The sequence below is a fragment of the Lepidochelys olivacea genome (assembly GCF_965140295.1).
Source record: "Lepidochelys olivacea isolate rLepOli2 genome assembly, chromosome: 3".
In the NCBI taxonomy this organism is placed as follows: domain Eukaryota; kingdom Metazoa; phylum Chordata; order Testudines; family Cheloniidae; genus Lepidochelys; species Lepidochelys olivacea.
In genome coordinates this window covers 157,050,252-157,063,724 of record NC_140413.1, presented here as the reverse complement: position 1 = coordinate 157,063,724, position 13,473 = coordinate 157,050,252, and the positions used below count along the sequence as shown (strand labels likewise).

General features: G+C 43.3%; 1 protein-coding gene across 4 annotated transcripts in view; it reads right to left on the bottom strand.

Moving 5' to 3' along the window:
- The window catches only part of LCLAT1 (lysocardiolipin acyltransferase 1), a 217,181-nt gene that overhangs the window by 98,390 nt on the left and 105,318 nt on the right, over window positions 1-13,473 (bottom strand). For all 4 annotated transcript variants that reach the window (XM_084624424.1, XM_084624425.1, XM_084624426.1 and 1 more), the window contains one exon: window positions 9,518-9,664. In XM_084624424.1, coding sequence (XP_084480550.1) covers window positions 9,518-9,664 — 147 coding nt within the window. The remainder of the gene's footprint in view (window positions 1-9,517; window positions 9,665-13,473) is intronic.

Here is a 13,473-nt window from a genome sequence, read left to right as displayed (position 1 = left end):
GTTAGTGCGTACAGTGCTATGTGGGCAGGAGAACTCCTGCCCACATAGCACTACTGCTGCTCATTGGGGGTGGATTAATTATGTTGATTAGAGTAGATTATGCATAGAGCGTCTACACTATACAGCTTACAGCAGCCCAGCTGCATTGGTAAAGCAGCACCGCTGTAAGCTCCCTAGTGTAGACACAGCCTAAGCCATACCTAAAGAATGGGAAAGTGTTAGGAAAAAAAGAATTTATAAAAAGAGCTATAATATAATCAGCATTTCAATCCAACATTGGTTAGCACCTTACCACAGGACTTCCTAAACTAGTTATATTTAAAAGGTGGTTATTTTAACTGAACAAATAACAAATACTATATACTATATAGTCAGTTCAACAAATACTAACTTCTAATTCAATATAAATTAGTTCAGTGGAGTAGATGTGTTAACACTTGATTTAGAGAAATGCTTTTAAAAAGTCTGCCTTTTTCAAAAAAAGATAGCTATACAATTTTTGTATAACTCTAAGAACAACTATATCCAATATTCTGAGGCAGTTTTTCCCTGTAACACCAAGCAGAGAAAAGTAATGTAATAAGCACTTATCTAGCACTTTTTCTCCATAGGTCTGAAAGCATTTTAGAAAAGGAGGTAAGCATTATTACCCCCACCAGTGGAGAAAACTCAAGAACAGATAGGCCAAAAGACTTACCCTTGGTTGCACAATCTTGTCAGACTTTAAAAAACTACCTATCCTATTCAAAGCATCATACATCCAAATGGAACTGAAAGTTTTAACAGAAGTTTACCAAAAACTCATCTGAAGTAGAAAATACTGGTTAAACCCCGAGTGAAGTCATATATAGTACCAATTTGAAACATACTGGTGCTTATGAGTGCAAATATGACATAACTGGAATATGTTTTATGCTAGATATGCCATGTAACATATCTTTGGAAAGGTTATGTTCTACTAAATGTATTCATCCTATTTGTCTACATGTATCATTTTTATATCTAAAGTTATGAGCATTGGCTCTATGCTTGTATTTAAAGTGTTTGCTGTAGGAAGCACATAAGGCAAATTTGGTCAACATAGTGTGAAGGGGTTATTCAAGTAATTGGGTGTACTTAGCTAACAATGACAGGTTTCAGAGTAGCAGCCGTGTTAGTCTGTATTCGCAAAAAGAAAAGGAGGACTTGTGGCACCTTAGAGACTAACCAATTTATTAGAGCATAAGCTTTCGTGAGCTCACGAAAGCTTATGCTCTAATAAATTGGTTAGTCTCTAAGGTGCCACAAGTCCTCCTTTTCTTTTAGCTAACAATGGACCTTGAAAGACGCCAATCCACATCTGAGCTTTCCTGGGAACGTTCAAACTAACATGTAAACAATGGCATTGGCCGTAAAGAACTGAGTCAGGCATGGACATGTGACTTGCCCATGTGACTCCAAAACTCTGTCTTGTAGCTGTGATTCTGCACAGGAAAACACAAGGGATTTCCACCTACAAAAGAAAGACTGTATAAGGCCCTGGGAAACCCCTCCATTTTGTCTTCAGCTGGCTCAGAAGATAGCCTCTCCACCCCAAAGAGATGCCTGAAAGAAACTGGAACAAAGGACAGTAACTACAGGGGTGTGAGTGATTGCTGGACCCAGACTAGGAGGAAGTCTAGTCTGTAAAAGAAGCTTATTGGAACATCTCCGAGGGTGAATTTACTGCATTTAGTTTCCTATTGTATTAGGCTTAGACTTGGGTGTTTTTATTTTATTTTGCTTGGTAACTTACTTCGTTCTGTCTGTTATTACTTGGAACCACTTAAAATCCTACTTTTTATATTTAATAAAATCACTTTTTACTTATTAATTAACCCAGAGCAAGCATTAATACCTGGGGGAGCAAACAGCTGTGCCTCTCTCTATCAGTGTTATAGAGGGCGAAGAATTTATGAGTTTACCTGTCATAAATATAAAGGGAAGGGTAAACCCCTTTGAAATCCCTCCTGGCCAGGGGAAAGCTCCTCTCACCTGTAAAGGGTTAAGAAGCTAAAGGTAACCTCGCTGGCACCTGACCAAAATGACCAATGAGGAGACAAGATACTTTCAAAAGCTGGGAGGAGGGAGAGAAACAAAGGGTCTGTGTCTGTCTGTAGTCGTCTTGGCCGGGGATAGACCAGGAATGGAGTCTTAGAACTTTTAGTAAGTAATCTAGCTAGGTATGTGTTAGATTATGATTTCTTTAAATGGCTGAGAAAAGAATTGTGCTGAATAGAATAACTACTTCTGTCTGTGTATCTTTTTTGTAACTTAAGGTTTTGCCTAGAGGGGTTCTCTATGTTTTTGAATCTAATTACCCTGTAAGATATCTACCATCCTGATTTTACAGGGGGGATTTCTTTATTTCTATTTACTTCTATTTTTTATTAAAAGTCTTCTTGTAAAACACTGAATGCTTTTTCATTGTTCTCAGATCCAAGGGTTTGGGTCTGTGGTCACCTATGCAAATTGGTGAGGCTTTTTATCCAACATTTCCCAGGAAAGGGGGGGTGCAAGTGTTGGGAGGATTGTTCATTATTCTTAAGATCCAAGGGTCTGAGTCTGTAGTCACCTAGGCAAATTGGTGAGGCTTTTTACCAAACCTTGTCCAGGAAGTGGGGTGCAAGGTTTTGGGAAGTATTTTGGGGGGAAGGACGCGTCCAAACAGCTCTTCCCCAGTAACCAGTATTAGTTTGGTGGTGGTAGCGGCCAGTCCAAGGTGTAATATTTTGTACCTTGGGGAAGTTTTGACCTAAGCTGGTAAAGATAAGCTTAGGAGGTTTTTCATGCAGGTCCCCACATCTGTACCCTAGAGTTCAGAGTGGGGGAGGAACCGTGACATGGTGGCACAGTGGTGGGATTAACCTGAAATCATTTTGAGATCCAGTTGAGATTTTTTGAACTAGAAATACAGATTTTAAAAAGGAATTTTTAGGAAGTCCAGGAAGCAGCTTTGAAACTGAAAGCAGCTTGGTTTCTCTCTGCCTTGTGGCCAAGCAGAGACAAAAGGGGATTATCTTGTGAATTGCAGGTTTTCTTTGCCTGGAGGCAGGGTACTTAACTCCTGCAGGGAAATTCACAGTCTTCCAACCCAGAGGTTTTTTTTTTTTCTTTTCTTCCTAAAAGTAAATAGGGGGTGTGTGCTCTACCCATTTGCCTGGAGACAAAAGTGACAGGGTTTTTTTTAGGATTTTGATTTTTTTTTGTTTTACAAGGAGCACAGGTTTGAAAAGAATTTTTTTTTTCTTTGGGCTGGGTAAGCAGGTTTCCAAGTAGTTGGAGGTTTTTTGCTTTAATTTGGGCCCAGAGCAGAGACAAGGGAATTGTCTTTTTCTGTAGGCTGACAATCACTATCAGAGAATAGGTATTCTATTCCAGCACAGCAAAATTTTACAGCCAAGTTTTGTTTGTTTATTTCTAAACCTCGGGTGTAAAGTTAGTTAAAAACAGAGAGGTTAGAATGGCCAAATCCTCGGCTCGACTACAGCTGGAATTAGCCAAATTTCAGGCTGAGGAAAAACAAAGGGAACATGAAAGACAGATAGAACTCATGCGGCTGGAGAAGGAGGTACAGGAGGCTGCCCACAAGAGGGAAATGGAGGCAAGGAAGCATGTGGAGGAGATGGAGAGGATAAAGGCCCAGCAGAATATACCAACAAACCCTAGCAATCCTTCTCCAGGTACCACTTCCCATCCCAGAAAGTTCCCCACCTACAAGGCAGGTGATGATACTGAGGCCTTCTTAGAAAACTTCGAAAGGGCCTGCCTTGGGTACAACATCTCTACTGACCAATACATGGTAGAGCTGAGGCCGCAGCTCAGTGGACCCTTAGCTGAGGTGGCAGCTGAAATGCCTAAAGAACATATGAACAAGTATGAACTGTTTAAATCCAAGGCGAGAGTCAGAATGGGGATAACACCCGAGCAGTCTCGTCGGAGGTTCCGAGCCCTAAGGTGGAAACCAGACATGTCATTTACCCGACATGCCTACCACATTGTGAAACATTGGGATGCCTGGATATCAGGAGCAAGTGTTGAATCTCCAGTAAATTTGCCCTTCCTAATGCAAATGAAACAATTCTTAGAGGGTGTTCCTGAGGAAATAGAAAGATACATCCTAGATGGGAAACCCAAAACTGTAATCGAGGCAGGAGAGATTGGAGCCAGATGGGTGGAGGTGGCAGAGAAGAAGAAAACTGGTCGCAGTTGGAGCGGAGACCAGAAGGGACCACCCCAGACCACACCCTATTACCGGGGGCCGCCCAAAGCCCCACCTACCTCCCAAAGAACCCTCCAGACCCCTTATCGTCCCACCACCCCGTTCTCCAGCAACCCACCTCGCCCCGGTGACCCGTCAGCTGGACGATGTTTTAAATGTAACGAGCTGGGGCATGTAAAGGCCAACTGCCCCAAGAACCCCAACAGATTACAGTTCATTGCACCGGAATCACACCAGAGGTCCACAGGCCCAGATACCTCCCAGATACCCTTGGAGCGGAGGGAAACTGTGAGTGTGGGCGGGAAGAAGGTCACCGCGTGGAGGGACACCGGAGCACAAGTGTCAGCTATCCATGCTTCCTTAGTGGACCCCAATTTAATCAACCCAGAGATCCAAGTGACGATTCAACCCTTCAAGTCCAACTCTTTCAATTTGCCTACAGCCAAGTTGCCTGTCCAGTACAAGGGCTGGTCAGGAATGTGGACTTTTGCAGTCTATGATGATTATCCCATCCCCATGCTGTTGGGGGAAGACTTGGCCAATCACGTGAAGCAGGCCAAGAGGGTGGGAACGGTCACCCGCAGCCAGGCTAAACAAGCCGTGGGGCCTAGCTCTGTTCCGGAAACTTCTATCAGGGCCCGGTCAGAGGTGATGGACCCGGACCCCAGGCCAATGTCTGCAACAGCAGTAGTGGATCCAGTCCCAGAGACCCAGACGGAACCAGTCCCAGAACTGGAACCAGCCAAACAACCAACACCAGACCCCGTGCCAGCACTGAATCCAGTACTTGCAACCTCAACACCAGAGGGCCCCACCGAACCTGAACTGGCAGCAGCCGATAACCCTACACAAGAGGCTCAGCCGGAGCCTGAATCCCAACATAGTGCACCAGCGGAGAGCGGTTCACAGTCAACAGAAACAGCTCCATCCCCTATATCGCTTCCAGAGGGACCAAGCCTATGTCCCCAATCCAATGAGGAACTGATGTCTCCAGCATCAAGGGAACAGTTCCAGACCGAACAGGAAGCAGATGAAAGCCTCCAGAGAGCGTGGACGGCGGCACGGAGCAACCCACCGCCTCTCAGCTCTTCTAATCGATCCAGGTTTGTGGTAGAAAGAGGACTTTTATACAAGGAAACTCTTTCTGGGGGACACCAGGAAGACTGGCATCCTCAGAGACAGTTGGTAGTTCCAACTAAATACCGGGCCAAGCTCTTGAGCTTAGCCCATGATCACCCTAGTGGCCATGCTGGGGTGAACAGGACCAAAGACCGTTTGGGGGGGTCATTCCACTGGGAGGGAATGGGCAAGGATGTTTCTACCTATGTCCAGTCTTGTGAGGTGTGCCAAAGAGTGGGAAAACCCCAAGACCAGGTCAAAGCTCCTCTCCAGCCACTCCCCATCATTGAAGTTCCATTTCAGCGAGTAGCTGTGGATATTCTGGGTCCTTTTCCGAAAAAGACACCCAGAGGAAAGCAGTACATACTGACTTTCATGGATTTTGCCACCCGATGGCCGGAAGCAGTAGCTCTAAGCAACACCAGGGCTAAAAGTGTGTGCCAGGCACTAGCTGACATTTTTGCCAGGGTAGGTTGGCCCTCCGACATCCTCACAGATGCAGGGACTAATTTCCTGGCAGGAACTATGAAAAACCTTTGGGAAGCTCATGGGGTAAATCACTTGGTTGCCACTCCTTACCATCATCAAACAAATGGCATGGTGGAGAAGTTTAATGGAACTTTGGGGGCCATGATACGTAAATTCGTAAATGAGCACTCCAATGATTGGGACCTAGTATTGCAGCAGTTGCTCGTTGCCTACAGAGCTGTACCACATCCCAGTTTAGGGTTTTCCCCATTTGAACTTGTATATGGCCGTGAGGTTAAGGGGCCATTGCAGTTGGTGAAGCAGCAATGGGAGGGATTTACACCTTCTCCAGGAACTAACATTCTGGACTTTGTAACCAACCTACAAAACACCCTCCGAACCTCTTTAGCCCTTGCTAGAGAAAACTTACAGGATGCTCAAAAAGAGCAAAAAGCCTGGTATGATAAACATGCCAGAGAGCGTTCCTTCAAAGTAGGAGACCAGGTCATGGTCTTAAAGGCGCTCCAGGCCCATAAAATGGAAGCATCGTGGGAAGGGCCATTCGTGGTCCAGGAGCGCCTGGGAGCTGTTAATTATCTCATAGCATTCCCCACCTCCAACCGAAAGCCTAAGGGGTATCATATTAATTCTCTAAAGCCCTTTTATTCCAGAGAATTAAAGGTTTGTCAGTTTACAGCCCAGGGAGGAGACGACGCTGAGTGGCCTGAAGGTGTCTATTACGAAGGGAAATGTGCTGGTGGTGTGGAAGAGGTGAACCTCTCCATGACCCTTGGGCATATGCAGCGACAGCAGATCCAGGAGCTGTGCACTAGCTACGCGCCAACGTTCTCAGCCACCCCAGGACTGACTGAACGGGCATACCACTCCATTGACACAGGTAATGCTCACCCAATTAGGGTCCACCCTTACCGGGTGTCTCCTCAAGCTAAAACTGCTATAGAACGGGAGATCCAGGATATGTTACAGATGGGTGTAATCCGCCCTCTGAAAGTGCATGGGCATCTCCAGTGGTTCTAGTTCCCAAACCAGATGGGGAAATACGTTTTTGCGTGGACTACCGTAAGCTAAATGCTGTAACTCGCCCAGACAACTATCCAATGCCACGCACTGATGAACTATTAGAGAAACTGGGACGGGCCCAGTTCATCTCTACCTTGGACTTAACCAAGGGGTACTGGCAGGTACCGCTAGATGAATCTGCCAAGGAAAGGTCAGCCTTCATCACACATCTCGGGCTGTATGAATTTAATGTACTCCCTTTCGGGCTGCGAAATGCACCCGCCACTTTCCAAAGACTTGTAGATGGTCTCCTAGCGGGATTAGGAGAATATGCAGTCGCCTACCTTGACGATGTGGCCATATTTTCGGATTCCTGGGCAGACCACCTGGAACATCTACAAAAAGTCCTTGAGCGCATAAGGGAGGCAGGACTAACTGTTAAGGCTAAGAAGTGTCAAATAGGCCTAAACAGAGTGACTTACCTTGGACAACAGGTGGGTCAAGGAACTATCAGCCCCCTACAGGCCAAAGTGGATGCTATCCAAAAGTGGCCTGTCCCAAAGTCAAAGAAACAGGTTCAATCCTTCTTAGGCTTGGCCGGTTATTACAGACGATTTGTACCGCACTACAGCCAAATCGCTGCCCCACTGACAGACCTAACCAAAAAGAAACAGCCAAATGCTGTTCAGTGGACCGGAAAGTGTCAGAAGGCCTTTAACAAGCTTAAAGCGACACTCATGTCTGACCCTGTACTAAGGGCCCCAGACTTTGACAAACCGTTCCTAGTAACCACAGATGCATCCGAGCGTGGTGTGGGAGCAGTTTTAATGCAGAAAGGACCTGATCAAGAATTCCACCCTGTAGTGTTTCTCAGCAAAAAACTGTCTGAGAGGGAAAGCAACTGGTCAGTCACTGAAAAAGAATGTTATGCCATTGTCTACGCTCTGGAAAAGCTACACCCATATGTTTGGGAACGGCGTTTCCACCTGCAAACCGACCATGCTGCACTAAAGTGGCTTCACACCGTCAAAGAAACTAACAAAAAACTCCTTCGGTGGAGTTTAGCTCTCCAAGATTTTGATTTCGACATCCAACACATCTCAGGAGCTTCTAACAAAGTGGCTGATGCACTCTCCCGTGAAAGTTTCCCAGAATCAACTGGTTAAAATCGTCCTTGAGATGTGGAAAATATTGTTAGTCTTTATGTACTTGGTAGTATATTTAGAGATGCATGTGTCTTATTAACTCTGTTTTCCTAGAGCTCCAGGAAGAAATCCCAGCCAGTGTTTCACCCTAGCTGAGATTTGGGGGGCGTGTCATAAATATAAAGGGAAGGGTAAACCCCTTTGAAATCCCTCCTGGCCAGGGGAAAGCTCCTCTCACCTGTAAAGGGTTAAGAAGCTAAAGGTAACCTCGCTGGCACCTGACCAAAATGGCCAATGAGGAGACAAGATACTTTCAAAAGCTGGGAGGAGGGAGAGAAACAAAGGGTCTGTGTCTGTCTGTAGTCGTCTTGGCCGGGGATAGACCAGGAATGGAGTCTTAGAACTTTTAGTAAGTAATCTAGCTAGGTATGTGTTAGATTATGATTTCTTTAAATGGCTGAGAAAAGAATTGTGCTGAATAGAATAACTACTTCTGTCTGTGTATCTTTTTTGTAACTTAAGGTTTTGCCTAGAGGGGTTCTCTATGTTTTTGAATCTAATTACCCTGTAAGATATCTACCATCCTGATTTTACAGGGGGGATTTCTTTATTTCTATTTACTTCTATTTTTTATTAAAAGTCTTCTTGTAAAACACTGAATGCTTTTTCATTGTTCTCAGATCCAAGGGTTTGGGTCTGTGGTCACCTATGCAAATTGGTGAGGCTTTTTATCCAACATTTCCCAGGAAAGGGGGGGTGCAAGTGTTGGGAGGATTGTTCATTATTCTTAAGATCCAAGGGTCTGAGTCTGTAGTCACCTAGGCAAATTGGTGAGGCTTTTTACCAAACCTTGTCCAGGAAGTGGGGTGCAAGGTTTTGGGAAGTATTTTGGGGGGAAGGACGCGTCCAAACAGCTCTTCCCCAGTAACCAGTATTAGTTTGGTGGTGGTAGCGGCCAGTCCAAGGTGTAATATTTTGTACCTTGGGGAAGTTTTGACCTAAGCTGGTAAAGATAAGCTTAGGAGGTTTTTCATGCAGGTCCCCACATCTGTACCCTAGAGTTCAGAGTAGGGGAGGAACCATGACAACCCTGTATAAGCTTTATACAGAGTAAAACGGATTTATTTGGGGTTTGGATCCCATTGGGAATTGGATATCTGGATGTTGGAGACAGGAGCACTTCTTAAGCTGTTTTCAGTTAAGCCTGCAGCTTCTGGGGGATGTGGTTCAGACCTGGATCTGTGTTTGTAGCAGGCTAGCATGTCTGGCACAACCAGGCAGCGTACTCAAGTCCTGAGCTGCCAAGGAAAACGGGCTTAGAGGTAGTCTCAGCACATGAGGTAGCAGTCCCAAGGGGTTTCTGTGATCCAACACGTCACACTAGTATACTAGATTATCTATTAACATTTACTGTTCATGAGAATCCATAGTCACTTGCTACTTTTTTTTACATTTTGGAACTATTTCCTTAATACATACAAATTTCTACCTAATTACATCCAAGAGGAGACAACAATTAATTTACCTGTGAGATCAGTTCCTTCAGGAAAGATGAGGAGTTGCAGTGGCTCATGAATGTCACAGAAATAATCCAGCATATTTTCGAAGTGGTTCTTGTCATCTTCCCATTTCCTCTGAATGAAAATAAAGGCAGCAACTTGCATTGCCCAACCTAGAGTAAGTTTAACAATATATATATATTTAGTAACATTTCATTGTATGTTTTTCATTTGCTTGCATCCATGAGGTTAAACTTTTATTTCCCAACTACTGAAGAAAAACTGTGCCTCCAGCTATATGGAATTTCATAAGAAAAGCCATCTTGTATTGTAATAGGGGCCTTACTTGAAGGGGTGGACTTTCAAGAAGCACTTTGGTGCTGCTGGAAGAGGTGTTCATTACCCATATGATAAAACTCTTCCCTTTATTAAACCCAAGCCCCAGAACAGAGTTAGGGGACACTATGCTGCGGATGTGGTATTAAAGACCTCAATTCACTGTTCACAACAGTGACACTAGTCTTTGTGTCTAAACAATTTCTAACTCTGGTAACCAAGTTCTGCCAACCTATATTTCCACTGCAAATTCAATAGGATATTGTATTTTTCACTTTCTGTCTGAAGTTGTTATGCAAAGTTGCTATAACATTCTTAAACCAGAGGTGATTGCTATTCAGTGGTCAGCAAAGTCCATGTCACTTTCAGCTTGTAAAGTGCTTTGGAAGAATAGGCACTATATAAATGTAAGTGGTTATGATGGCACAATGCAAGTTTTAAAGTTTAAGAGCATAATATTTTGTTTAAAACATTTTCTCAATTAAATAAAAAGTATATACAAGTGGATTTCAAATATTTGTAAATAGGTGTCATACTGAAAATATTTATGACATTACAAGAAATTTGTGCTACAAGGTTTCTGATGCATACAACTTCCAATAAATTATTTTATCACTAATAGGTCATAATATAAAGCAGTACTCCCTTTGCACTACTTTATAGCATAATTTGAGGTATAGCTTTCCTCATGCACATGCAAGTCCCAATACAGTTGTGAGGATTTATGCCTAACATCAAGATGATATATTAAACAAGTGGAATTGACATAACCATACATAATCTCCAAGTTAGGGGCCACATGCAATTCTCTTTCAAACCACTTGTGCATCTTTTTGGCATGATTTACTACACAACAATATGTGCTTCAGTGTAGATACTGCCTATGCTGATGGGAGGGGTTCTTCAATTGTCACAGGTAATCCACCTGCCCAAGAGGTAGTAGGTAGGCTGATGGAAGAATCTTAATTACTCCACTCAGGAGTGTGGATTTTTCACACCTCTGAGCAACATAGTTAAGATGACCTAATTTTTTTTCCACGTAGACCAGGCCTTAGTCTACACGACAGAGTCTATGATGGAACAGCTATGCTGGCATAGCCTCCCAGTGTAGATGCAACAAACGCTGGCAGGAAGAACTTCCCAGCCAGTGTGGGGACTCCACCTCCCTGAACGACAGCTGACAGAAGTACTCTTGCATCAGCATATCTGCTTCTACACTGGGGTTTTTGTTGGCATAACTATGTCTGTTGGGACATGGGTTTTTTCATACCCCTGACTGACACTGCTGTATCAGTACCACTGTTCCCTCTAAGCTGTGCGTGTGTGCGCGTGAGCACACAGATCCTAAACCCCACGCACACGGCAAAACACCGCGCGCACAAACATTTGCACAGAAGAAATTTTTTGCGCACATGGCCTGTCAAAAATTAGAGGGAACATTGTTCAGTATGTATTTTAACCGTAGACAGAGCCTAAATGTCCATGCTATACTTTCAGTGACATGGCTCAGGATATACAGAAGAAACTGCTTTCAAACGGAAGCAGTTGTTATACCAATAAAATAAAAACCAGCAGGATCTTATTAAAGGGAAAAAGGCAAAATACCACATTTATTGTGAATTCAGAAAGAATCATAGTAAGCAGTTAGTTATAGCTATAACATTCCATTCAATCTCATATTTATTCACACATTCATTCATACAAACACACACCCACACACATACACACCCACACACACAGGTTCTGCAAGGTTGTTATCATAGTTACCAGCCTTAGAGTTGCTCATGCCAAGCCACTGGCCAGGTGGCCTGGACATGAGGAGGGAGCAGGGCCTTGTCAGATGCTCATCTGATGCTCCTGGAAGTTGGTTTGCAGAATCAGACCCCCAAAGTTCTCACTTTTTAGAGTCTATTTTTATAGGAATTTCTTCCTATGCCAGTCTATGGGAATTGCTTCATCATGCTGTTGCTGACTCAATCAGCAGATAGCACATTCCTGACGGCTCCAAGATGTTATCTTGTTCTTTGGTTCTCCCATTCTTGAGGCTGTTGGGTGGATTCCAGTCTGCCCTCCGGGGGGTCCTCTGGTTATTTCCACTTGACGCCTTCTTCAGCCGATGGACACTGGATTCTTAGGCTGGCACCTCCCTGATCATTCAGTTATTATCCACACCAAGCATCCATCCACATGCATCCTCTATCTCTATTTTAATCACAATTGTTAATACAACAAAAGGGCGGGGAGTCTTTGGGTGCTGTTTCTGTTGTTAGAGTATTGCTTTGAGTCTCTCTCTCTGTGAATTGCTTTGAGAATAGACTCTGTCTTAGAATGTACTAACACAATTAGCAGCTTGCAAGTTTCACACATAGAGGGAGAGAAACAGTACCAAAAACCAAGAGACCTCTTAATTAGTAATACCCTGGAATTGAAACTCTGGGGAACCAAACTCATTTGTGATTTTAATACAGAACTTCTTTAATATGATCCAACACAGTCAGCTTTCCACATTGAACGTGAACAACATATTACAATCAGTACAAATTGTGCCAAAACAATGGCAGTTAAGAACAGAGACCTGGTCATATGGATATAATGTTTAGAAGGATCATTTTGGGGTGATAATTAGAAGGACAAACTAAAACAAAATTTTCTTTTAATATACTCCATCACATGACCATGCCCAAATTAAGTTGTAGCTTTATTTACAATTTCTTCTTAGCACTGGCCTTTATTATAGTGTAAGAATGTGCCATAAATATTTTAAATGAACTATTCAGAGCTTAGTTTTTAAACAGTCCTTGTGCTAGTTTCAAAAACCTATCTTCTCTCCCAAACAGGCTAAAAGCTATCCCATTTTGTTGTTCTCATCTCATCTGAACTCCATAATTTGTATACAAGAGTGTACTGAAACTACAAGGATGTACTTAATTAAACGGGGAAAATAACGAACACACTCTTTTTAAAGCCGCTGGTATATGATATTATACAACAAAGAAACTGATGCCAAAACTGGACATTCAGTGTGCACCAGAGGGAAAAGCTAACTGGTGTTGCGCCTCAAAATGCTGCCCAAAATTACTTGCATAATTACTTTTTTGTCACTGGTCAACACAGTGATTAACATCAACTTTGACACAATGTGACAACAAAAGGAGGAGGAGGAGGACTACAGGGTAAGAAGTTGCAAGTTGTGTCTTGCCTGTTACAGGTCCACCCTACTAAGAAAGGGAAAGTTTCAAATTTCTCCCAAGTTCTAGAAACCAACCACACACAAACCCCACAGAAGCAAAACTGGGAATATACGTAAAACGAATACCCTTTGCAGAACTTTGAGGAAGTAACAGGCAAGTGGGACAAGGTGGAAAGAGGCACCTTAAGAAAAATGTTGCTCTTTTGCTTCTGGTAGTTTTCACTTTTGTGTAATTATTTCAGCCAATACACTTCATACATTTAATATCCTGCTACTACCACCACTAAATTAACTCATACAAAACTACAATTTATGAAATTATTATATTGGTTGGTAACAGAGTCTTGAAACTAGCTTGTCTGGTCTGAGTTATTCAGAACAAGATTTCTCACAGCTACAGAGCCTGAGGAAAACAAGAGGCAAAGAAAGTGCTCACTTGGAGACCTGCTGGTAGTG